General features: G+C 41.5%; 1 protein-coding gene across 13 annotated transcripts in view; it reads left to right on the forward strand.

Annotated features, from left to right (window-relative positions):
• CAST (calpastatin) overlaps positions 1-27,238 on the forward strand; it is a 127,399-nt gene that overhangs the window by 75,075 nt on the left and 25,086 nt on the right. For 3 of the 13 annotated variants that reach the window (XM_036020579.1, XM_036020569.1, XM_028508205.2), the window contains 18 exons: positions 1,037-1,093; positions 1,636-1,749; positions 2,773-2,856; positions 6,444-6,512; positions 7,385-7,483; positions 8,943-9,023; positions 9,659-9,697; positions 10,171-10,260; positions 10,385-10,474; positions 11,558-11,659; positions 14,883-14,966; positions 15,917-15,964; positions 17,216-17,311; positions 18,975-19,070; positions 23,211-23,309; positions 23,821-23,904; positions 26,189-26,239; positions 26,406-26,477. In XM_036020579.1, the coding sequence (XP_035876472.1) occupies positions 1,037-1,093; positions 1,636-1,749; positions 2,773-2,856; positions 6,444-6,512; positions 7,385-7,483; positions 8,943-9,023; positions 9,659-9,697; positions 10,171-10,260; positions 10,385-10,474; positions 11,558-11,659; positions 14,883-14,966; positions 15,917-15,964; positions 17,216-17,311; positions 18,975-19,070; positions 23,211-23,309; positions 23,821-23,904; positions 26,189-26,239; positions 26,406-26,477 (1,455 nt within the window). Of the gene's footprint in view, positions 1-1,036; positions 1,094-1,635; positions 1,750-2,772; positions 2,857-6,440; positions 6,513-7,384; positions 7,484-8,942; positions 9,024-9,658; positions 9,698-10,170; positions 10,262-10,382; positions 10,475-11,557; positions 11,660-14,882; positions 14,967-15,916; positions 15,965-17,215; positions 17,312-18,974; positions 19,071-23,210; positions 23,310-23,820; positions 23,905-26,188; positions 26,240-26,405; positions 26,478-27,238 lie in introns of all 13 variants that reach the window. The other 10 variants (XM_036020574.1, XM_036020576.1, XM_036020575.1 and 7 more) reach the window with 7 other exon arrangements.

Raw genomic sequence — 27,238 nt, forward strand, 5'->3', positions numbered from 1 at the left:
AATGATGAGCTGTCCAGAATAACTATGTCTGTTGAATCCAGCACCTAGCTAAGTTAAAGATGGGAGTCTTTCCCTAGAGGCTGCTGGCTTAATCTTGACAGTCTTATCTTGGTTGGTAGAACCAGTTACTCAGGAGACAGTTCTGACTTTTCCTTGGGAATAGCTTCTCAGGCTTTCTTGACTCAGGGCTGTCTAGACTGAAAGCCAATCTGTGTGCCCCAGGGTGTCTGCAGCCAGGCCAGTGTTTTTCTTCAATCGGGTGCTCCTTTGTGTTTCTTTCAAGAATGCTGAAGCAAATACTCTGATAAAACCACAAGGTTTCCTGTGGGAAAGCACAGAGATGCTTCTGGCTCCAGTACTTTAAGTGTAGGCAAGGGTGTGGTCACCCGGGTGAGAGCCTAGGTTTATCTCATCGTGTGTCTGGTGTCTTGGCAGCCCTGGGGGATGGTGACTCCGTAGTCCACTCCAGGGGAAGAATTCAGCAGTCAGGTGGAGGCTGTCTTTTACTTTATATATAAATACTTTGGTTACTACCTGATCTCCAGAGCACTGGGTTTCAAGGTTCTTCTGTACTTGTAACATGGAAAAGACTATGTAAATCATTCAATTGAGGAGAAAATGCAGTTTTCTTTATCTTCTGTAAGAGGATATTTAAAAAATTTAGTTTCTAGAGTAGGGTCCTCTTTCCACAAACTCAGTGGTCACAGCGATCACTTGGTGTCTCTGTGGACAGACCTGCAGTTACTGAAAGATCTGCATGAATTATGAGAAACAGCCAATACTTTGCAGAGATGTACCTACCTGAAAAAACTATTCTAGGTGAAAAACTAAATTTTTCGTTATTCTCCTGATAACTGCCATTATCAGACTGTTGGTGGGATTGCCGCTAACCATGCAGCAACACCTACCGCTCTAACTGGGTCGTTCTCCAGAGAGGTGGAGTGGTCAAATAGGGAGTGTTGCTCTTGAGCCTATTTGGAAATATGAAAACAATGAAATCCAATGTGATTGAGATTTTATCTTTTGAAATTGACAGCCACCTGTGATTCATGAGAAACAACCTCCAGAAGTAAAGCCAAAGGAACACACAGAGGTAAACAATCACCATTAGGACTTGATATCATAAAGCAAAGCCTTTTGCATGTGTGAGTGAAAAATATGAAACCCTCATCATTCAAGACTTAAGTCCCTAGAGGGATCAACTTGTAAATTATGATTGTATAACCATTATACTGTATACCTGAAACTAATATAAAATAATATTGAATACCCACTGTAACTGAGAAATTTTAACAAATGTAAATTGCTATAGAAACAAGTCCCGTGAGGATCACTCACTGGTGTTTTGGTTTTTTGTTTGTTTGGTTTTTGTTTTTGGCTAAATTGGTGCCACCATGTGGCAGTAACAGTATTTGCAGTTTACTGGTGATTCTTGCTGAATTTCAGCAGAAGGATTTGCATTATTTCAAATTTTGTACCTAACATGAAATTTTATCACATTTATATCATACCAATTTAAAATTAGCACAATTCAAAACTGCATAAAATACAACTGTTGTGAATACTTTCTACTCGATTGAGAAAAATATCTATATTTGCCATCTTGTTAACAACATGGTGTGTGTATGTTTTCAGCCCAAAAGCCTACCAAAACATGCATCAGATACAGAAAGCAAGCATGCACACAAACAAAAAGCAGTTTCCAGATCAAGTGAGCAGCCAACACCAGAGAACTCAACCAAAGCAACGGTAAATAAATCAGACTAATAGCTGGGAAATGCTGAATCAATCAGGGAGTAAGGGGCAGGTCCTCTCTCTCCATTGACATGTGGTAGTGAATCTGCAGACCTGTGACGAATGTATCTTGTATTGTAATGGTTTGGGGCTATCATTTTGCTGGTTTGCAATTAGCCTTGTGGAATTGTGGGCCTATGGAAGGCCTGAGAAGAGTACCAGAGGAGTCCAGTGGATGTTCTGTCCAGCCTTCCCCTGCCCAGCAGTGCCCAGTCACAACAGCAGGGCCGCAGGCTCCATGCCTCACGGGTGGGAGCGTGGGATTGAGGCTGCCCCTGTCCTCGTGGGCTGTGGGGACTCACATGCCCTGCATGGCCTGCCATTTACGTGGAGTTCTTACACAGTTTTTAGAGTCTTGTTCTAGAAGAGATGAACTCATAGAGCCAAATGTCAGAAATAGATTCAATATTTCTAGAGCTACTGGGGGCCAACTAGCTATTAGAAGAATAAACAAACATAAGAGGAACTTTTTTATTGAGAACTCTTGGAAGACAAGCACTAGGCCAGCTTAACAACATACTTTAGATCAGAGGTTATAAATCCGTGGCACACCAGTTAAATGTAGATTATGTGTGTTTTGTTCAAAGGTATTCTGTTTGGCTTACAATGTTATTTAAATTCTTTTTAATAGCTACCAAAAATTAAAGTCAGAATAGTTCATGTAAAATCAGAAGCTTAACTTGAAAAATCAGAACATCTGGCGTGGTGGGCTCACATGGCAAGAGTGGTGAGAGCTTTACACCTGCTGCACACGCTCTAACTTGCCTGGCCCACCTCACTGCACAGACGCTGTAAGCTCGTGGGTCCAGCCTTATGCGGTGCTCAGTGCTACCCTGTGTGCAGGTGATGCTAGTGACTGTTCTTGTACAAGATGCCCACAAGGGTCAACTGGCACAGTGGTGACATTTGAAATGCATAATCTTGAAAATAGTCATTCATAAAGACTTAGTCCTGTTAATGTTTTATTTCCACCCTTAGACTAAATCAGTGGACACTATTTCCGCTGGTGGAAAGAGTGCTGTTGCCAAAGTAGCTGCGGCATCTGGCGAGTCAGATGACAAGGTGGGTACGCGTAAGCAGGTGTAGAGTGTACATGGGCTGCAGTGCTTATCAGGCCCTATGAGAAATGTATGCTCCGTGGAGTCCCATTCTACCTGGGCTTTACATCTGGTTCTCGTTAGGGTTCTACTGCTACCACACGCAAATGAAAGTGAACACTGTTTGTACATGAAAATATGTGAAGAGGATCATGTAGTTCAGGGGTGTCAAACTCATTTTCACCGGGGGCCACATCAGCCTCACAGTTGCCTTCAAAGGGCCAAATGTAATTTCAACTCCAAACAGTTAAGGAGTAGTTACATTTATACAGTCCTAAAATTATTTCAGCTCATTGAAGGCACCCTCAAGGCTGATGTGGCCCCCAGTGAAAATGAGTTTGACACCCCTGCGTGTAGTTCAAGGATAGAGAGTGAGGAAGATACCAAAATTGATATTAAAATCTAAAAATTCAATAAATATTTATTGATCACCTGCCGTATATAGGCCTGGTATCCATACCAAGGAAATTAACATGCGAGTTGACTCAGATCCTGCTTTCAAGGTATACAGGTTTGAGAAGCAAACAAAATTGCCGAGAGCATTTGAATAAGTATCACTCTCAGCTTTCAAGTTTGTTACTGGTAAGCCATAAACAGCCATGGCATCCACATGAATTGAAATGGGAGGTTTTCAAAGCAGACATCATCAAACCTCCTCAGAAGAGAGTGTGTGTGCCTGTCTGGCAAATTATGGGCAAGCCCCCCTTAGATCCTTTGATGAGCCCATTAAGATTCTAGCCTGGAGTTGTAAGATGAGAAGTAGTCAAAGACTCTGCCATAGCAATACCTCAGCCTGGAGCCATGTCTCTCTAGAAATGCTAGTAATTATTTCTCTGGAAACCATAAGCAAGTAATTGAAGCAATAACGAGAAGATGGGGAATGAAAATAGAAAGAAGTAGTATGTATTTACCTGTTTTCCTGCTTCTCAAAATGACAAAGGCATCCTCCTGCAGCCTCAGTGGTAAGGAAAGTCACAGGACAAATTATGGCACATCTCCCTGAAACATCACACTGCTCTCAGATTTGGAGAGAAAATGCACATTGTTTCTATTCAAACTAATGCAGATCTCTTGTGGAGTACTGGTAAACTTTATACAAACTTTTAAGTGAAAATACCCACTTATTTTTTAAGCTTAATTTAAAAAATATTTTCTTGCAGACCACTCGAGACCCCATGTCCAACCCACCCCAGGGGTATACATCACTCTCTCTTGTTGATGTTGTGGGAATATTTAAGGGAGAGGATTAGATCTGTTAGGGTAGAATGTAATTGGAAATTTTATGTTAGATATAACTTAGGGTTACAGGGAAAGGTGAACAATAAAATTAGGAGAGGCTTATATGGAATTTTGGGTTGCAATGGCTTGAGCTGGAAATTGTGGCAAATCACTTAACTTTTCTTTGCCTTGATTTGTCTTCCGTAAAATGGGGTTGATCAGATTTTCATTTTGGGGTTTTTTTGTACTTACCATGCTTAAAGCACTGTGTCTGACTCTACCAGTGCAACTCGATGTAGATTAAGTCAGGTTGCAGTTTGGTGAGGACGGGAGGCACTGTCTGATGGTGGGAACCCGCCAGGACTCTGAGCAGATCCAGTTTGAGTGAGGTGTGGGAAGGCAGCTTGGACTGCAGGCTTGCAGAGGAGGCATCGGCATGGAAAAGTATAAGATGTGTTCTGGGTACAAAGTACATTCCAGTGTTGGGTGAAGCACAGAGGGGTGAGCAGTGGAACCATAAGATCAGAAAGATGGGTGGAGGCATCACTGTGGAGACTGCGAAGGTGAGTTAGTGACTTAACAGGCAGGGAATAAACACTGAAGATTAGTGAACAGATGGAGTGGTACGATTAAAAGTGACTGCAGGGGCTGGGATGAAATGGATTAGAGATGGGAGGGTGGGAGGGTGGTCAGGGGCTATTCTGCTCATTTTGGTGAGTCATAATTTAGTGTAAATTAGAGCTGAGATAGAATAAGCTAGTGGGGAGTAATGGAGGAGGCATTGCTGAGGTAAAACCTTCAGGTTTCAGGAAATGGTTAGACAAAGGTAAAGTAAAAGGTAACCAGGAGCTTGAGACTGAATGAGCTGGGTTGGCAACCCCTAACGTGAGGCTTGTACCAGTGCAGGGCCGACATCCATGAGACGGGCACCTCCTTCAGTGGTGAGCCCAGTCCCTGGTTACCGCTGGGGTGGGCAGAAGTCATAAGAGGTGTTGGTTGAGGAGGAAAAGCCGTGTCTGATTTTGAACAGGCTAAATACAAGTGTTTGAGGTGTCCCAAGAAAGATGTGTAGCAGGGCAATCAGAATAACATTTTGGAGTATCAAAAAATGGGAAGAGAAAGAATTGGGGTAGAAGGAACATGAATGAGTGTCTGCCTAAGGCTGTGGTTGAATCCTGGAGGTGAATTCAATTGCCTAGACTCAGGCTCACACTTGGTGGCCTCCACAGTACTTTCAATAGAACAGTCATACAGTCATTTAATGCTTACTTAAACATTAAATAATTACAAAGGGCTCAGTATGTGCTAAACACTGGCTTTCATGTTGTCATAGATTCACTTATCTCACCCACACAACCCCGGAGGCAGGTGCAGTCGCTATCCCTCTCACATGTGAGGACACTGAGGTGCAGGAGACGTGACCTGCCTGAAGTCTGGGGCAGCCGGTGCTTGTCGGCGTGCAGACCCAGGCAGTCGGAGTCTGTGCTCCACACTCTGCTGCCCAGATTTCAGAGACCTGCAAGTGGAACATGGTTTCCTATTGTCCCAATCCTGGCAACTTAGACCATGTAGTTGCTGCCAGGCGCTGAGAGCGGTTGGCCCATGGCCTAGAGAATGATTTTGGATAGGACAACTAGCACACAGCCGAGCCGTGCCAAACGTGTGCAGTTGGGGGCAAAGCAGAAGAGATGCCAGAGGTGGCAGAGAACAGAGGGCACAAACGCCCCAGGGGAACCAGGGTGGTGCTCGGTCACAGCTGCTGTGGGAGGTGAGTCAGGAGAGGGGTCCTCACCAGGGTCCGGGTAAAGGCGTGAAGTCACAGACTGGATAATTATTGGCAATCACTGATAGCACAACTGAAGCAATGTAGGAAGTAAGTTCATTTTAGGTAAATAAAGGACAGATGGGTGGTGAGATGCCAAACCAAGGGGTGGGCAGGTCCTGCTGTGTGGGGGCAAAGACTGAAATAACCAGAGCTAGAAGAAATGGACACTTGCAGGAAGAATTTTTGGGACTTGCAAAGACTGGCTGTGGTCCCTAGGAGGGGCATCCAAGAATAGTGAAGACAGAGATGGGCTGCTCTCGATTCCAATCTTGGGTCTGTTTTTTACTGTGTGACCTGGAAAAAGAAATGTAACCTCTCTGACCCTTGCTTTCCATATCACTAATCTATCTTATTATTTATTAATATTATGTATGCTCTTCTGAAAAAGGGATGTTAACCATACAACATAGCCATTAACATTATAATGAATTCATTTTGATATGTGTAATATTATTGAATTTTATAAATGTATGTAAAGGAGTTTTTATTTCTTTCTAAACCCCTAGCAGAAAAAAGAAAATAAGTCATTAACGTCGGCAGTACCAGTTGAGTCCAAACCGGATAAATCGTCTGGAAAGGTATGAAGGTGGCAGTGCATTTCTGCATTTCTGCATAAGATACTTATTCATAGCCTCTCGATCAAGATCTGATTTCTTGAGAGCAAAAAATATGAGGTCAGGGTAACTTAAAGAACCTTTTTAATGATTTGCTTTAAGCTAATATAACTGGGTTGCAAGTGTGATATTCCCACATATGTTTGTAATATTTTATAGTATAACCTCCTGTTCCAAAAACTCCAGTTACATACATCCCATGAAGATATCATTCCAGTTTCTTTCCTGCAAATATACCTTATTTTACCAGAGGTATCACTAAAGAATGTCAGGTACTTCTTCATTCTGAAATTCCCAATTGAATCAGTCTAAATCTAGCAGGCCCCTCCAGCATCGTCCTGTTATCCAAAGGGTTGCAGCTTCCATCCAGGGTCAGGGCGGTCAGGACACATACATACCTAGGTCGCAGGTTCGTTCCCTGGTCAGGACACATACGGGAGGTGGCAGATCAGTGTTTCTCCCTCACAGTAATGTCTCTCTCTCTCTCTCAAATCAATAAATCCTTGGGTGAGGAGATTAAAAAAAAATTAAAGTTAGGAGGCCCCAAATTTTATTACATTAACAGGTAGTTGCAAAAAAAATTAATCACTTTTTTTATCTTCACCGCCTTTCTCTCTTTCTCTCTAAAACTCAATAAATTTAAAAAAAAATAGAATCTGTACTCTGAGACTTTACATTATAAGGTTTAACTGAGACCAGATTTAACTATTTTGATATTTGAAGAACTTTTGATGTTTGGCATTTTTCTACACAGAATGATATTTTATAGTTTTAAAAAATCAAAAGTGTAGTGTATAACAAATAACATTTAAATCTCTGTTCTCTTTTCTTTTCAGTCAGGCATGGATGCTGCTTTGGATGACTTAATAGATACTTTAGGAGAACCTGAAGAAACTGAACAAGATAATACAACTTATACTGGACCTGAAGTTTCGGTATGTGATCTTAATATCTGTAAAGATTCATTCTTCATGGGTAGGAGAACAAAATAAAGTCACGATGCACAGAAGTGTACCTAGTGTTCTGTTGCTTGGAGAGAAGTAGGATGATGGCAGTATCAACAGCAGTAACTGAAATTAGTATTAGGATGGGAATAGTTCATCCTGTGGCCGCTGCACTATCATATGGATTCAGGAAATATTCCTTGATTGTCTGTGCTGAGATTACTGCTGGCATACAGCCCATTGGGTCGCAAAGACTTTTCTGTCCTTGAGATTTAAGACCCATGGACTTGAACTTATTTTGATTACTAGATATTTACCATCTTCAATTCATCCCTATTCTTAATTCCTTAAAAGCAAGACAATGATATATTTTTTAAAAGAAAAAGATATGCCATAAGCTGGAAGGAAGTATTTGCAGCAGAGAGAACAAAGGACTTGTGACAGAATTTATGAAGAGTTTTAAAAAGTGAGAAAAAGACAACCCAATAGAAAATTAGGAGAAAACTTGATGCGCTAATAAACAATGGAAGTTTCCCTAGTAAGTAGGAAAGTGATATTAAAACATAAAGAGGAATCACTTCACACTTACCAGATGGGGAAAAGTTGTGCAAGTCTGACAGCTCATCGGGAGCTTGTGAACGTGGAGGATGTGCATCCTCTCCAACCAGCAATTCCACGTCTAGACCGAGTCCCCGGAGGGAGCCTTGCACCATGTACGAGCAGTTAGAAGAAAAGCTGTGTTCAAAAGAAGATAATAAATGGGATACTTTGTAGGGATTAAAGTGGACTATTTATATGTCAACATAAACACAAAAACATAATTTTGAATGAAAATAACATTACATAATGATATGTAGAATATGTACCATTGATATAACATTTGAAAATATGCAAAGTAATGCTGTATATTGTTTGTGGATGCCTGCATGTAGAATAACCATTTTAAAATATGCTCAGCTTTAAATGGGTGGATATGATAAAGTTTAGGTTGGTAGCTATCTCTGGTAACAAGGAAGAGCAATGGGGTTGGAAAGGGCTAAGCAGGAGACATCATTCTATCTAACTTTTTGTAGAAAAAACTATAGATCTGATAGAGTTAGGTATTGGTTATATAGACATTTATTGTTATTAACTGTACTTTTGTATGAATTGGAAACATCAGCAAAATACATTTAAAGTCAAATGTCTTTTAATATAGGAATCAAGTTTAATACAGTGATTTGGGTATTTCATAGCATTACATATGGGTTAAACTAATTAAATAAGGGAAGGTGTTTGTATAAACTTTGAATTTCAGAGTTGTGGAAAGTATTGACTTCTTAATGTTTTACATTTTATTTCAGTAGTTTCATAAATTAAGAATGGAATAGTACTTTGGTTTCAGAATATGCCTATAATATTCTCAACTAATTAATTATATAATATCACTGTGTGTGTGATTTTATTACAGGATCCTATGACTTCTACCTACATAGAAGAATTGGGTAAAAGAGAAGTCACAATTCCTCCAAAATACAGGGAGCTTCTGAATGTAAGTTAAATAACCATTTACTTTTACTTTACTGTTTCCTTTTTGGTAGTATAATCTTTATCACATCAATATAGTCACAATCTTTTAAATTTAGGAAATAAAATGGAGCATAGGAAGTTGTCATTACTATGGCACTCACTATATCATTTTGCTAGAGCTGCCATAACAAAGAATCACAGACCGGGTGACTTAAACAACAGAAATACATTGTCTCACAGTCCTGGTGCTAGAAGACCAGAATCAAGGGGTTGGGCAGAGTTGGTTCCTTCTGAGGGAGGGCCTTGAAGGAAGATCTGTTCCAGGCCTCTCTCCTTGGTGTGTAGAGCTATCTCCTATACATTTCTTCACATGGTCTTTTCTCTATGGGTATTTCTGGCCCATATTTGCCCATTTTATAAGCACACCAGTTATATCGGATTAGGGCCCATCCTAATGTCCTCATGTAGCCTTAATTGCCTCTTTAAAGGCCCTATCTCCAATACAGTCACATTCTGAGGTACTAGGGGTTAGGACTTCAATAGTGTGATTTTGGGGAGGACATAATTCAACCCATAACAGTCACAGAGCAACACATTTTGCTGATTGTAAGGATTAATTTTGCCTTCTCAACATTATCAAATTAATATTTGTTTCAGAAAAAAGAAGGAGTCACAGGGCCTCCTCCAGACCCTTCGGTGAGTTTACATAAATGTCTTCTAAGATACAAATGAGCACTTTTTATATCTTTGGTTAGCGGGTAGGGCTGTATTGTGGCTAAAGTAATCTCTAAATCAGATGAAGTTTCCATGTGCTCGGAGGAAGGGGGTGAACGAGCGTGAGAGTTGTCTCGGTGCTCACTGGTTTCATATGGAGTTCTTTGGAGAGGAAGAAAAATGAAATCAAGAAAGTTTTAGGATAAAACAAATGTTAATAAAAATAGAATGGGAAATATCCCAACATGTAATGCATTTAGAAGAGGGAACAGAAAGATAATATTGCAAAACCCATTCCCTTCCAAACACAGGCTTTCTTCTGAGTTACTTTGTTAACAAGTCTCATGTGGTGGTAAAGGACTTGCCAAAGTACAGTCTCCCTTTGCTGGGTTTGTAGTCTGGTCTTTCACTTGAATGATCCCCTGTGTTACCCATCGTGGTGCCTGTTTCTTTAGAAACCCGCGGGGCCCGATGAAGCCATCGATGCCTTGTCATCGGACTTCACCTGCAGCTCTCCTGCCCCAGAGGGAAAGAAAACTGAGAAGGTATTCTTTTTAATGTTACTAGGGCAACTTGTTAGAAACCCTCTCACTTTTAAAACAGCTTTTTAGTTCTGGCGTTTACATTTCCCTCATCTATAAATGTAATCTTTCATCCTCTCTTTTTCAGAAATCTACGGGAGAAGTGTTAAAAGCTGAGTCAGCCAGGGTAATCAAAAGTGCTGTTCCACCCCTTGAGAAAAAAAGAAAGGTGGAGGAGGTATAAATGATTACTTTTTTGAAACTAACCGTGGTCTGTGAGACAGCAGTTGCTTTCCTGAGGTTGAGCTCGCTGATTTAGGACAGTCGCATCCCGAGCAGCATCTTTTCTCCCTGGGATCTGCGGGGAACGGTGAAACTGGTCACGGTGATATTCACCTCTAGGCAGGTCTTCTGCGTTTCTGCAAATGCTTATGGGAGGTTTCAGCAAATCTTCTTGGTTGGGAATGAAGGCTGCCTCGCCATTACAATACACAGAGGGCAGGACACCAGAGAAATTACACTCTTGGAACATAAAATCTTCAATGTGGTCTCCTCGAGGAGTTTGAGTCCTGTGAAATGACAAGAGAGAGGGGTGTTGTAGCTGCTCCTGTCCACCTCTCTTAGCCACAGTCAGCTCTGACGAATTCTCACGAATCCTGAAATGTGGCCCTCCCTGCTCTGGGCTGGAAGAGAAAAACATGCCCACTGCAAACAGACCAGATAATACAAGCAACAGTTTCTGTCCGAGCAGCTCTGCCTCTCTCCTGCTGGAGGGACAGTTTTTTTTATCTGGCTGGCGGGGGAGCAGTGAGAGCGCCACACCCCTGAGAGTGGGCGTTCCTGCAGTGACAGACTTTGGGCCTTCAGAGAAGAAGGCAGCTGGGCCACCTGGCCTTCCCTACTTCCGGAGCTTAGCTGGTTTGCCACAGGACAGGTTGGCAGAGGCATATTTAGAAAAAAAAAAAAAGACAAGACAGTGAAAGTTTACTTTTGCGGCTTTTATTTTGATATGAGTACTTTGTAATGGCATAATTATGGTTACAGTTATACTTCTAGCTTGCTAAATAAGAGGTTCGGTGTACCCCTGGGGGCACTGTTACCGTAGCAACTCGGCTTGGCCCCCATTTTCACTGCCTGGTAAGTTCTCTATTATTTCTCTCTTTTTCTAGGTTTCCCATAAAATTGCCTTCCTGAAGTCCTTCTCCAATCCATGATTCCTCTTTTAGATTTGAAAATTGTATTTCACAAAGAAGTGGCTTGATTGTTCAGGCTGAGGAGAGAGTCTCTTTTTCTAATGGACAGAATTTTTCCTTTGTAACAGGACACAATGAGCGACCAAGCCCTGGAGGCTCTTTCCGAATCGCTGGGCCACCGGAAGTCCGAGCCTGAGCTCGACCTCAGCTCCATTAAGGAAGTCGACGAGGTAGGGACCTTGGGGTTCATCCAAAGCCTGCTAGTCTGCAGGTTACAAAACTAAATGTGCTGTGCGTGTTTAGAATTTTTGCACAACTTTTGTTTTATTTGAGATGTAAAATGAACTGCTCTTCATTCTGCCTTACTCTCAGGGTCTCTGGTTAATTTAGATAGTTGTTGCTGGGAGTTAGCAACCGAGAATATTTGAGTATTTGTCTTGTAAACCATGTAGAATTTTAATATTTAAAATGAACACTAATCTCCTTTGCCAACGCTTAAATGACACCTGACTAAACAAGATAACACAGAGGCAATGGTCTGGTGAGGAATAGGTTTGTCTGCTCTTACGGAAGTTGGAAATTTGTGTTTTCAGAGGGTTTGGGGTACTTCTGTTTATAAGGAGAGAGGAAGATGACTGCAGGTGGGTGGAGAGATCCTTCTTTTTATCGCTATGGGAAAAAATGTTAAAAATGTGGCTGAAATTAGGATCAAATCCAGCAACAATTACTCTGTAACTGAAGCTGCTGCATGTTGAGAACATGATGCTGGGGGGTTATTGTCCCCACACGTAACAAGATCTTCACAATTGTAAGCCAAAGCAGGCTTGTGTTTGGTGGAACAGAGTTGTAATATTAAATTATGATTTTTAAAGAATATTTAAACTGAGTCCTCTGCTGGGGGGTGGGGGGAGAGAAAGGAAGGAAGAGAGTTGCCCTGGGGACTTCTCCAGCCAGGTGGTGTCCTGGGGGGGCAGGCACAGAAGTGCAGCCTGGGGACCCTTCAGAGCACCGCCCTGTCAGCTCAGCCTGGGGGGCTGGCAGGTGCTGCTGTCACAATGCTGCTGCCTATGTGGTCACTTCCTGTTCTGAGTCACCGGGGAAAGTGAGCCCCAACTACTCCCAGCAGCTCTCCCTGAGTCTGGGACCGCCCTGAGAAAAATGGGCCAATTTCTATCTTCGACTTTCCTGGAGGGCTTGCCAGCTGCAGCGTGGCACAACGAGCTTCGTGAAGGCGAACACAAGGGAGCAGGGGAGGCAGTCCTTGTCCTCCAGGACCAAGTAAAGTACTGGGAAGAAAGGAAGTTTGGGCCTAGTTAAAGAACAAGTGTAAATGGCCCCAGACACGGACAACAGGATGGGGATTGACTGTGGGAAGGGGGGCAGAGGGCAGGGGACTGGGCAGGAGAGAGCAACGGGGGAAAATTGGGACAACTGTCATAGAACAACAATTAAAAAAAAACACAACGCAAGATGCACTTACATAGAGCACTCAGATAGAAGCCCGTCTAAAGGAAAAGCAGGGTCCTGGGGGAACCCGGGGGCGAGTGGAGCTGTGGTTACAGGGCAGGGGCAGTGAGTCAACTGCACTTTCGCCTCAGGCTTTTCACAGATAATTAGGTGGTTTCATAGGACAGTAATTTGGGGAGGGAAGCTATAAACATACATCCCAGGGCAAAAAGAGGCTTAGAGTGACTAAAATCAGATGTAGAAAATATTAAATAAGTTATTGTGTTGAATTTTTACTACGTGATGGTGAATTCATTACTTCCTGGATGGTCTGATGCTGTGATTAGGCTCATGAAGGGCATCTTCTATAGGCGTTCACAACCACTCCAGTACCTTCCATGCTAGAGAGCGCTCTGAGGAAAAACTACGTAATGCTTCAGAAAAGGGGTCCATGCCTACTTGTCACTTTTGTGAGATACCATAACATAAAATAATATTTATACTGATACCTCATTAGTAATCTTCCCCATTTCTATGTGTGGTTATCTAGTCTGTTTCAATTCAGTAGGTATTTCCTAGATATTTCCTTCCAGTGCCTACAGGTTGGATGGGGTGGGGGGAGGCCAGCTTGCTTGCCCATCTCTCACCTTTTGCTGTGGATCGTGGTGGAGGGGCCGGAGGCCACGCTCAGGCGAGCTTCACTCATGGTCAGTTCCTAACTGGCCATGGACTGGTACCAGCTCTCGGCCTGGGGATTGGGAACCCCTGATTTAAAGTATACACAGATCAAAAAGGAATTGAAAGGATCTAGCTGTGCATATAATCTTTGTTGCGAGTAGGACTGAGTGGAATGGAGAGGACAGTCTTACCAAACAGGTGACCTTGACTTTTCATGCAGGCTGGTTTATAGGCAGAGACCTCACAAGTCCATGAACTGAGGAGTTCCATGCATAATGGGACTCTCTCCGTATCTGCAGTAGATTATAACTGGAAATGTTGGGTGGGGGAGAGCTTTTATCCCTTATTGAGAGGGGTTATTCTATAGAACAATAAAACTGCAATTCCAAAGCCTAGAAGAGTGCCTGGTTCATTAAAGTGCTTAATAAATATCTTTAAATTAATTCAGTAACTAAGCATTCAATGGAGAACTACAGTCTTAGACTGAGATGTAGGTGAAGCGGTGGGTTGAGCTGGAATTTGCTAAGTGACACCAGCCCGCCCTTTGTGCCCCGGACCTCCTTGGTTTGGAATTTAAATCTATGCCTTGACATAGGTACAAATTGTTACCTATCATGGAAATTCGCATTACTTAGCAATTGTTTAAAATGCAAATGTTATATCTTAGAAGCAAGGGATCTAATACAGAACTACTGTGCACCTTTAGTTTTAATGGAGTTGGCTGTTCAGGGTTCATTAATCCAGTGAAGTCCTGGTGTTATTGGAGGGAGTCCTGTACTAGTGGAAGAGGTAAAGCCAGTTGTCCATGGGTTGGCCAAGACTTGTGATGGGCCGCTCTCCCATTTCTGGACTGTGGTCACCATTCAAGACACAGAGTTTTGTCCCCTGGAGATAACTACCTCACTGAGTAAGAAAGGTGAAGGCTGTTCAAGTAGTCGCAGCTAACTTCTGCACTGTGCTTAACTGTCTCAGAGGATATTTTATTTACTTTCCTCTGGTGATCCTTACAAGTCAGTAGCTAGGTAAGGATTACTGTAGCCCTGTTTAGAGCTGAAGAAACTGAGCAAAAGGAAGACTAAGTGACTCCCCCAGGTTATGCAGCACCTCCCCAGGGGGCCCGGCTGTGCCGTTTTCCTCAGTCACCTCCCTTGCTGCCTTCCTCAAAGCCACTTACTGTGGCCTCTGCCTTGCACAAGTTGACAAGCACATACAGACACTTTTATCTGATTTGATCTTCTCTACAACACCCATGTGATACATAAAGTGATACCATCTTATTTTACATGTATTATCCAAATGTTTTTTTTTTCTTCTCTCCACTTTCATCAGGCAAAAGCCAAAGAAGAGAAACTAAAGAAGTGTGGTGAAGATGACGAAACAGTCCCATCAGAGTACAGATTAAAACCTGCCACGGTATGTTGTTAGCCTCGGTGTGTAACAGCAGCGCACACTTCTGGCCTTCCTTCATGCTTTGGGCGTTTGTCCCCATTATGCTTAAGGACGTGTCTGTCCTGGTTCACATACTCACTCTGAAAACCCTGAACACTTTCTGTTCTGCTGTCTACAGTTGAACCCTTTAAAAAGTGGTTTCCTAAGTTGTGATCATATCTTTATTAAAATTCCCACAAATTCAAGTGTTTCTACTATAAGCAATGCTTGACATAGACTCTTAAGTAGAAGGAACAATTTGGGAATATTTTTTTTTCTCTGCCTGCTGTGTGAATAAAAGCACCATAACTCTAAGTGGTAGATATAAACTTACAGCTGTTTGTCAGTATCCTCAGTTGAAGTTTTGTTGGGTTTGGTTTGAGGTGAGGTGAGGATGGTGGACTAACTCCTATAATTACATCTGTAATTTATCTCTGATGTAATACACGTAAACTTATGACAGAATATAGTGTGATTCTCATAAGTTCATAGATGGAAAGATCTATGAAATATTTATAGTTGTAAATATTCTAAGTTGTAAAACCTCATATCCAAAAAAAATAAATAAAACAGTATTTTGGGAATAATATCTAGCTCTTTAACTGGGTTGGAGAATTGGGGCTTTAAAAAAACTTTCATTAATGTAGATGTACGTTTCTTGTTAAAGATATTTAAAATTCTATTTTTCTATCAAATAGATGAAATTTTTTAAGCAACTTTTAAAGAAAAGTAAATGCATTATAGTTGATATTTGGTCTTTTGATTTTTACATCTCAAATCTTTATTCTGATACTATATAAAAGATAAATCTGAAATGAAAATTCACTTAAATATAAGGAAAAAATGCTCTCCTCTCATATCCTGAAATTCCCCAAGATAAACTTAATAAGACATGAAAGCAAAATTTTCTATTTCATTTTCAATTTCATTCACAGGATAAAGATGGAAAACCACTACTGCCAGAGCCTGAAGAAAAATCGAAGGTTGGGAGATGAATTTTTTCTGGATACTTCAAAACAATAGGACTGTGGAGTACAGATAATTTTCACAGACAGGATTTCAACATGGAGACTTGACACAGCACCCTAGTGTTAAGGAGAAGGAACTTCTGATAGCAACACAGGGCTCAGAGCTGTGACTCCTTTTCACACACTTTATTTTCCCCATGGATTAACACCAGACTGTTATAAATTTCTAGGTGACATTCGCCGAACATTAGGAACTAATGTCAAGTGGGCTCTTAAATTAGATTGTTAACACTTAGAGTTTGATTCTAAATTCAGCAGCAAATACTCTAATGACTCTACACTGCCATCGTTCACACTGGTGTCAGCCAGGGTGGCTACCTACCATGATAATACTGAGCAACATTTATCAGTCATTTACCATGCACCTGACACTGCACTAGATGCCTTTCATATGCTAACTTTTTGAGTCCCCACTGAATGAGGAAGGTGCCATTATTATTGCCATTTTACAGGTGAGGAAACTGAAATACAGAAAGATTATATAAATAGCCTAAGGTCACACAGCTAGAAAATAGCAAGGTCAAGACTCCAAACTTGGGCCGCTTGACACTGGGTCCCAGCTCGAGAGACCTGTGTGATTCTGTCATGGATTACTGGTATCAGTCAAAATCTCCACTGCCCTAAACAAGGACTCGACCTCACCTAAAGGTAGTAGGGATAACAGATTTCCTGCCCAAACCCTACATAGTCATAGGAGAGGGGGACATGATCTGTTCTTCCTCTGACTTATTCAGAAGGGAAGCCATTAGGAAGCAGAAAAGTGATCACAAAAGAAAAAAACTATACACGTCTTCTTTGGAAAGAACAGGCAATTTTATTTGAATAAAATTACTTTGTAATTGAAGTGTCAGGAAAACTTTAAACCATTAACATTTTTGTGGTACTGAGGTGTTTAATATTCCTTATTTGTTGCACAACATTTATATCTTACACTGATAAATGAAATGCCCTGTATTAATTAGCTTTTTTAGATCCTAAAGTGTAGGGATGGGCAAAAGTAGGTTTGCAGTGGTTTGTATGGAAAACAATTCAGTGATTAATAAATCATAAACAAGAATAAACTTTGTGTTTTGCATATTCACATACTACTTTTGCCTCACCCTCTGTGGCCAAATATGTGTTAACTAGAAAAAATTCTTTATGAAAACTTATTTAACAAAGTAAAAAATAGTCACTTCATAATACACAATGTCTCTTATATTTCAGCCCTTGAGTGAATCCGAACTCATTGATGAGCTGTCAGAAGATTTTGACCAGGCCAAATGTAAAGAAAAACAATCCAAGCCAACTGAAAAAACAGAAGTATGTTTCTAAAATTCAGTCTCTGGTTTTGCTTGTTTTTTAATGTTTTTCTGTAATCTTAAACATGTGAGACCCACAGTATCTCAGCATAAAGTGATTGACAAAAAGGCCCATTTTGCCACCTTTTTCTACATGCAGTGTTTGTTTTGCTGCCTTCTGAATGTGCTTTCTTTCCCCAAGCTGACCCGACTTTCTTGCGATTAAATGCTGTAATTACTCTGGTGTGGAAAGCATCCACACCCATGCTTTCCGTTCTATTCCTGCCTCTGTAACTGACAGAGTTGTCCTTCAAGTTGTCATCACTCACCTCCAGGTGGCAATGGCCTCTGTCTTCAGTCTCCTTTGGTTCATCCCATGTGTCCACCAGAATTATTCTCTCCCTAGCAGGCTTGTAGTCACATCCTTCCCCTGTTCCAGCCCTTAGGAGCTTCCCATTTCTCACAAAAGTAAAGTTTCTACTAATGTGTTCTGGTCCACGCTTCCTTTTCTGCCAAGGTGTGTCCCCATGTCACTAAACTATGACATTAAGTGTGTGTCTCCATGGCTTTTCTCATAATGGTTCCTCCCATCTGAAATAACCTCACCTCCTAATTTTAGGTCAACTGAACTCTTAGTCATCCCTTTAAGGCTGTGCTAAATATGGCCTTTGTCTCCTCAAACCTGACCAGCCTTGCAAGTCTTATGAAGCAGAATATAACATGCGGGGTGGGGAGGGGTTCTGTAGTTCTTTCTTCATATGTCCCTGTTAAGGCATTTGTTGCAAACAAGTTGTAAGCTCTCAGTCCTTCTTTACATCTTATATTTATACATAGTTTTAAATAGTAAGTTCTTTGAAAGAAGAAATTATATCCTATTAATGATCATCTGCAAAACACATTGCATAATAGACTTCCATAAATGCCAAGATTTAAACTGCTTATTTGAAATTTCACCTTGTGATAAAATAAGATAGTACAGTGGTTCTCAAACTTTAGCATTCACTGGGATCACTGACGGTTTGTTAAAACAGATTGCTGGGCCCTACCCCCAGAATTTCAGATTTAGTGTGTTGGTACAGAGGACTAAGACTGTGCATTTCTGACAAGTCGTCTGGTATTGCGGAGGCTCCTGACTGAGGGACCACACTGTGAGACCTCCTGGGATAGGGTTACTGCTATGCATTTGTACATAGCTTTATAGTTACAGTGTACACGGTGCTTTTCAATATATAAAAGTGATGTCTATAGAAAATATTACATTGCATTATATAATTAATATATTATTATATGATGATGAATAATAATAAACAAAAACAATAATAATTTCTAAAACGTATTGAGTTTGCTGTTTCCAGGAACCATGCAAAACACGTCACGTGTTAGCCCATTAGATCCCCATACCACCCTAGAGATGTAGGTACGACTATTGTCCTCATTTTTCAGATGTGGAAACTGAGTCTCAGGTTAAGTAACCTGCCTAAGGTAAGAGGTAGAATGAAGTTGGAATAATGGTGACTGAAGGGTTTTAGCCTGCCCGGACTTATTTACTATTCAGCAATCTTAGGCATCCAAGAAAATCAGGCTCACAGCATACAATGCAGCAGTGTGTTGTTCATTCTTCATTGTTCAGTATTACTAACCAGATATTTCGGAAAATTCCTCATCGTACTTGCTTCTTTCCACAGGACTCTCGGGCGGCTGCCCCGGCTCCCGAGGCAGAGGCAGTGCCTCGGGCCTCCATGTGTAGCATACAGGTAGCACCTCCCAAGCCGGCGCCTTCGGTGAGTGCGTTGAGGAACGTCCCAGAAAGGTGACGTTCTTCCTCCCCAGCATCTTCTGCCCTGTGCACTAACATGTTGTTTTATTCTGGCAAAACAGTAAAATCATTAACTGTAGCATCTACTGTTTGGGGCTTCAGGGTGTGCTAGAAACTCAGGCTATATTTGAATTTTTTTTATCCTCACCCGAGGACATGCTTACTGATTTTAGAGAGAGGGGACGGGAGGGAGGGAGAGAGTGTGAGAAACATCAATGTGAGAGAGAAATATTGATCAGTTGCCTCTTGCAGGTGCCCCGATCAGGGACCAAACCCACAACCTAGGCCTGTGTCCTGACTGGGAATTGAATCATGGCCTTTTGGTTTATAGGATGATACTCTAGCCAACTAAGCCACACTGGCAGGGCTATATTTAAAGTTTTAATTACCTAAATTACTATGAGTTCTGTTTTTCTTTCACCTTCTGAAATTCTTTCTAGCTCCTCAGCTATTGCGAGTAATCATGCTTTTCTGCATTCCTACGTTTTCAAGCCTACTTGGAATTCCACAAACAGCCTGATATTACATTTTCCTGACTCTCTAGTGGAAAAATCTGCACCAATGTCATCATGACATTGTCCCCCACTCTCGCCTGAAGGGAGGATGGATTGACTCAATTCCTTCCTTTCTTCATTTCTTGCCTTTCTCATTTTCTGTCTTTTGAATGAAGTATGATATTTAACTAGTTGAATCTTTGCTTCTTTTTGAAGGTGTTAGCCGATAGAATCTGACTTAGAGAAATTACATTAGTGGAATATATTCATTAATTCAGACTTGGTGGTTGTGTACTCTGAATAGCTATCTTGTTCTAGATGCTTTACAATGTCTTCTAATTAAATTTTCACAGGGACACAGTAAAATTTAATCATCTCTCTATTATAGATGAGGGAAATTAACCTCTAAACTGACCTTGAACAATTCATTTAACCTGTCAGAGCCTCAGCTGAAATGAAAATATGGCTCCTGCCCTCAGCTGCCTTCAAGTTTAGTGTGGATATGGGTCAGATCTCAAGTTTAATAGCACACTGTGAGCACTCATATGGAGAAAGGGCAGAGGGACTGTGGGTGCTTCATTCTCCAGGGAGAATTAGGAAAGGCTTTTGGGTAATGGGCAGGATCACACAGAGGTGGGAGTAGGGCTGTTTTGATGGAGAGACCAGTGAGCTGAGGAGGGGCCAAGCACAGAGGCGTGATGCACTTGGTATCCTTGGGATAAGTGCTTTTAGTGGTTTGAGAAGAGTGCCTTGAAGAAGGTGTAGGACAAGTATCTGGGGTGCCCTGAAGTGGCTGCTTCCTGCCAAGGAAGTCCTTGATGCTAACTGCAGATCCCCTCAAAGTGCAGGGTCTCCCTCCTGCCTTACATAGGACTTGACCCCCTTTCTTTGAGGTTTCAGGGTACTCTCTAGAAACCTTTACGTTGTGGGAGCCAGGTCCTGGGGAAAAGACCAGGGAAGATGAGAGAACCGGCGAAGAGACTGGTATAGGAACAGAGACAGAGATTAAAATGAAAAAGGTAATGGCCAACAGTCCAGGGCAGAACCCTTGTGACCTAAGCATGTGTCATCTACCTTCTCACGCCAAGTGTGATGGCCAGGGCCTCAGAGGGCTCAGGTGGTTCCTTCCCAGTTTTACCCCGACTGTGGAGTCAAGCATTGGATATTTAGCAGACAGGAAAAAAACAGAGCTCTTGTTTTTCATTGTCTGACCTCCTTTCCTGGGCCTCTGTGCCACCAGCTCTGGTTACCGTGGCTGCCAAGATTACAGTCACTGAGGTTAGTTGGCATTTCTGGGATTGTGATGCCCTGGGAAAGCGGAGAGGATAGCTGCGGAGTGTGGTAAAGGTCAGAAGAGTCAATAAAGCTCGAGGATTAGTGAGTAAAAGGTACAAAGACCAGAGGCAGGAAGTAAATGCATGTCCTGTAGGGTTATTGTTTGTATAAAAAGAAAGTTTATTCAGAACATTCAGAGATCTGAGTTCTAGTTCTGAATCTGACCATGTGAAATACTATAGAAATAGAAGTTTTAGTCCTTGGTCCTATTTCCAGATTACTTAGTTCTTAAGACGGCTGCTGCTTCCCTGAGCTTTTCTAAGTATTTCACTTACTTATTTACATTAAATTTATTGGAGTGACATTGGTTAATAAAATTATATAGGTTTTAATAAAAGTATAGAATTCTATGATACATCATCTGCATATTGCTTGTGTGTTCACCACCCAAAGGCAGATCTCCTTCCGACACTATATATTTGACCCCCTTCACCCTTTGCTAATCCCTACCCCTTCCCTCTGGCAACCACCAAACCATTGTCCAATTGTCTATTTTTCTGGTTTGTTCATTTGTTGCTTTCAGTTTAATATCCCACATATGAGTGAAATCTTGTAGTTCTTGACTTTTTCTGTCTGACTTATTTCACTTTGCATGATACCCATCCATGTTGTTGCAAATGGAAGTATTTCATCTTTTTTTTGAGGCTGAAAATCACTTATTTCTTAAGCTGAATGGCACAGGCATGGGAAGCAGTGGTTTCCAAATATTCTGCAGCAGAGAGCAGGAGGAATCAGAAGAGGCGTGTGAGCAGGTGTCTGGGATCAAGCAGCAACTCATTGTTTGGCCAAGATTTGGAGGCCACTGCAAGTCTTGCAATTTAGATATAATCCCAAACAAATTAGATATATCAGTGATTTTTGTTATTCTTGGAATAAAACCTATGCAGCGTCCAACCACTAGATGGTGATAAATCACTTTCCTCTCAGGCTCCCTTTCCTCTGTGGTGATTATTTCCTTTTGTGGTGCAGCTTAGCAGAAAAACAACTTTTCTTATTTGGAATGATGGCCAAGCTATAAAAGAGAAAGAGAGTTTCACTCTACAGTCCCAATATATACTCATTATGACTTTTATGGAAAGAATAAACCTTGAGACTGTTTAGGGACTTTCACATTTTTGACCACCAGTAGGAGTTGCATTGATATCACAACCTAGTCCCCACACAATAGAAACAAGTTTAGTTAACGGTACTTGTCTTTGTTATGTAAGATGTGTTGTTTTCTAGCCTAGTCTTCCAGTAGAAAAAAAAAGTCCTGGCCATGAACTGGAAATTGATTTTATGAGCCACTAATATGTGGATCATGACCTGTGGTTTGGAAGGACCCAGGTCTATTCCTTTTAGCCCCAAAGATAGTTTCTCCTTTGTTTTCCCTTTGTACCATTTGTGCTCTGTTTTTCCCTTTGTACATTTGTGCTCTGTGTCCATCCAGTTTGTTTTTAAATACCCGCGTGGCCAGAGCTCACTGCATTGGGAGGGGAGCACCTTTCATTTTGAACAACTGGGCCACAGGCTGTCCTTGTGCACGCAGGCTAGTCAGTCACCGGCGTCCACCACATTAGTGTGAATCCACTTCGACCAGGAGAAGCAGCTGGAGGACACAGGCTCCTAAGCCTCAGCAGAGGCTCAGCAGGGGCCACCTCCTCCTGGGTGCCAGGCCGTTTCACAGAACGTGGAGAAGAATGTCCTCTCCTGGGCTTTTCTAGAAATCTTCCCTGTGCCCCCTGAGGAACAGTCACCAGAAAATTGCTTCTTTCTGCTTTCCTGGCTGTCACATTCTTAGTGGCACACCCTTTCCATTGTCTCCCTCATGTCCAAGCCAAAGCGGTGGTTAGATCTGGTTTCTTAGTCAGTATATCAGTTACACGCACTTAATGCTTAATATAAGAAACTTGCTCTAATTTTAAACATTTTATGTTTTTTAAACATAGATTGTGATTCAGTCGATAATTTAAATGATTAAAAGGTAACGTGCTTCTTATCTAGGCCTGATATAAAGATATGCTCTTCTAAATTGTTTGAGGTATTCTCTTTAAAAGGAGGCATTGGCCCTGGCCAGGTAGCTCAGTGGGTTAGAATGTTGTCCCAATACACCGAGGTTGTGGTTTGGACCCTGGTCAGGGCACATATAAGAATCAACCAACAAATGCATAAATAAGTGAAACAACAAATCAATGTGTCTCTCTCTCCACCCTCCCCCCCAAATCAGTAAATTTTTAAAAAGTGTGGAAGGAAGTATTAACCACCTACTTAGTATATCCCTGGTGTGCTCTGAGCAGGGCACGGTGCCGGACGATGCTGTGGAAGCCTTGGCTGGTAGCCTGGGGAAACGGGAAGCAGATCCAGAAGAGGGAAAGCCTGTGGAGGACAAAGTCAAGGTAATGGCAGCTCAGATACTTCTAGAAAGTAACTATCATTGATTGTTCTCAGTCCCCAAATAAGTTAGTGGTATTTTTTAAAAATATCTCCCACAACACACAACCAGCTGGCTTTCTCTGTTACTGTGCGCACCTGCTTACTAAGCTCAGCCTGAGCGAGCAAGCATCTATCCGTGTTTGAGTGCAGCAGTGGATGGACAGCGTGCATGTAGCCGAGTTCTGAGGCTCACCTTGTCCACCTGTATCCCTGTTGTGGAGGACTCGGGAGAAGTGGCAGCTGCCTACTACTCCTTGGGACTTCTTTTAGCCCCGCAGGCTTAGTGGTGGGGTCTGAGCCTGCCAAACTAGGATACAGTACTGAAGGGTAAGGGGCTGTAGGTTTTCAATGCCTATGGTCACATATATGTTCTAACCTAATGACAGATACATTTACCTCAACTTCAGTCATTCAGGCATACACTCTATGGAGAAAAGATGTATTAACACTGAAAATGGTATAACTTGTGTTCAGGAGAAGGCCAAAGAAGAGGATCGTGAAAAGCTTGGTGAAAAAGAAGAAACAATCCCTCCTGACTATAGATTAGAAGAGGTCAAGGTAAATAGGCTGGGGTATTTTTCTACTTGATTTTAATTCATACTGAATTCTACATAGATAAAGAAGGGACATGGGCGCAAACCTGAAATATATCTTCTTTCTTAATGTTTCAAACACCAAATAGTGCTAGTCCACTACTGTCCAGTTAGCGCACTGGATATGAAGCTAAAATATTCCTAACTGACCTTTGACTCCTCCGTGAAGTGAAAGAAACCTAATGTCTAAGCTACCTAACTTTTCCTGTCTATTACAATACCAGAAATAAGAAAACATAGAAAACCTTTATAGAGACAGGCAGAGGAAAATGAAGGACAATTTTTTCCTATGAGGAAAAATGTGCAACTTTTAGATATGAAGAAAAACTAAGAGTACCGTATTCTATATTTTGAATGTACAGAGTGTTCAAAACAAGTGACACAGGGGAGACCCTGTTATGAATCTTCTGGTTTAAAGGCATCCACTTGATCAGGGGCAGAGGTGTGGACGATGGAACAGGTGTCAGCCATCTTCACAACGCACCATCGTTGAAGAGGATATTCAACTCGTTTACTAACAGTTCAGGAAAATCAAACTGATGCTCCTCTTACTCACCCATGCACACTAGTCTGTTTGTCTGGCAAGGATGGGAAATCTGTTGAGCACTCCCAGATGAAAAGTTTACTATTCTGTTTGCTTCTGCATTTCACAGTTCAGTTGAAAACATGGCATTTCTATTAAATCGGGCTCATGTGTATGCTGTTGCAAGGCTTTCAGAGAGCTTCTTATGGGCTACACGTGCTGTCCCTACTCACCCCCGCCCCATTTCATAAAGGCAGGTAATGCTGTTCCTAGTAGGAATTGGTTGCTTCCTCTCTCCCCTTGCTGAATTTCAGCAGTTTTTACTGAAGCAGTTGATTGGCTCTCCCTGACCACTTTATTCTGTGGTAGTTTCATCCACTCCTGAACTTGTTGACCTCACACGTTATTTATTTAACATTTTCATGGGGGTTGGCTTGATCGATTTTTTAAAAATCCCATACTGTTATTAGCTATGCTCACATTAGGCCTCTTCAGTGAGATTGAGCTCCCTGGGGGTGGCCCACAAGGTCCCCCTTCCAGACACAGGGTGACTTCAGTTTGAGTGTGGAGCAGGTGTGTCCCTGATGGTCCCGTGTATCACTTGGGAAATATGCGGCCTTTGTTGCCAAAAGGGATATCTATATTTTATGGTTCAAGACAGGATGCTCACCAGATGGCTACTGTTATGTTAGCTGTTGTCATTTTTAAAATCTGATGATCTAAGGGAAAAGAGGTCAGTGCCCCAGACTAATAGTAAGGTATTGCGTGGTTTAAAAATTCTTGTTGCACGTTGGTTGAAAATGAAAATCGCTGCTCTAAACTATTTCACCTCTTCACATTTTAATAAACCAAACAAAAGTCACCTTGACCAGTTCATCGGGATAAATAAATATATATATTTTATATTTATATAGTACAGTTATATATTTTTATATACTATATAGTATATATATACTATATTACCATATATTCTATATATATGTAAATATATATGGCTTTGCACTTATTTATTTTTATATATGTGGATAAATGGGATTTGCCATTTATTTATAAATTTTTTACTACAGAGTCACAACAACTTCATTGATTTTGCCCTGTTACTCAGAAGTGGCACTTAGAGGTGTTAGAAGCTTGGCATCATCTCAGCCATAAGTTTCAGAGCATCCTGCCCACAGGATGAGCTCCCTGAGGACAGGGACTTTGTCTATCCCAGTTCCTGTGGTATTCCTAGTGTTTACTGAGGGGCCGGGCACAGAATCAGTGCACATTAATTGGACATGTTACCTATAAAGTTGTATATTATATACACACACCATAAAGTTAACAGCTTTTTCCAAGCAACTTCTGCAAAGCTGCCACCCCCCAGGCTTACCCTGTGCTCCCACAGTGTCTGGCCAGTGCCCCCTGCCACACAGCCCCACATACCACACTACATGAGCTGTTCACATGTTTGTGTCTGGCACTAGCAAGTGGGCTTCTGAGGTCATAAGCCATGCCCAATCTGTTTGGGAGCCCTTGTGCCTAGGGAATGCCTGTCATATGTGAGCTGTTTATTAACATGAACTAATTAGGGCCTATTCTCTGGGGAGAGAATCTGTTTTTTGAAATGATGAGTCTAATTGGCAATGTACATCAACATCATGTATAACCTGCTAATATTTACAAGGGTTCATGCTTAGGATAAATGTGAAATGACCCAATGCTGCATTTTTCTCCTCCTGGATAGGACAAAGATGGAAAACCACTCCTGCCAAAAGAGTCCAAGGAATCACTTCCAGTAAGCAAGACTGTTTTCTCTGAGTATATCTTTCTCATTTGCCCTAACTGTAATTCAGGAAGGACATAGCTTTCTTTTTAATGAGTTGATCAGCGAATGAACAGTGACGTCATTTTGAAGAGGAGGCAAATGAGGTGGTGTTTGATTCATTTCCTGGTTCTTGCAGCCCTTGGATGAAGCCTTCCTTCTCGATGCCTTGTCTGAGGACTTCACCGGACCCCCAAACACTGCACCACTTGTAAGTCTGAAACTCCTGGTTTTATTTCCTCACTTTTAGAGAAATAAATGGAAATTTATGACTTAGAAACTGACTGGGTAGCTGAGGAAACAATCACAAAATTCATGGCCCTCAACCCACGGTAGCCATTAAAAATGTGCTGTGTCATGAAGTATTGTTCCAGCACAGTGAATATTTTCAACAGTGTAACTGATTAAACCAGGAAGCACGTATTCCATCAAGTCCACCTATGAAAAGAGAATTTAAACTTCGTTTTGTCTAAAAGTACTTCTTAGATATCTTTACCAGTTGATATTCTGCAATTTGATCATGTTCCAAATTATCTCTAGGGAAACCTAGCTTCCTGTGGAATTGATAGCCCCTCAAAGCGAATTCTGTTACTAGAAAGCTTGGGAAATGTTGGGAAACAACAAGCAGGTTTCTTAACTGTAGGAGTTTTAGGATTTTCTCTATGCAAACAGTGTAAGTCTGTGAGAGCTCCCAAACTCAGGTTCTGCAGAACCTTTCTTAGTGGGTCCTGGGTTGTTTAATCCTATGTGGACAATGGCCTGGAAAATGCATGTCAGTTGAGGAACAGAATAGGCGACAAGTAGAAAAAAAATGATTCCTTGGAGTTGCCCGAAGTTTTTGCTCTCACATTTGTGGATACTGTGTGTGCTGTGTATATTAGTAACAGATTTCAAAATATAATTATCTAATGAGATGTCAGACTTATGTAAAGAAAACAGCAATAGGAGAAATGTTCAGAAAAACAAGACCAT

This window comes from Phyllostomus discolor, chromosome 3, assembly GCF_004126475.2.
Source record: "Phyllostomus discolor isolate MPI-MPIP mPhyDis1 chromosome 3, mPhyDis1.pri.v3, whole genome shotgun sequence".
Classification (NCBI taxonomy): domain Eukaryota; kingdom Metazoa; phylum Chordata; class Mammalia; order Chiroptera; family Phyllostomidae; genus Phyllostomus; species Phyllostomus discolor.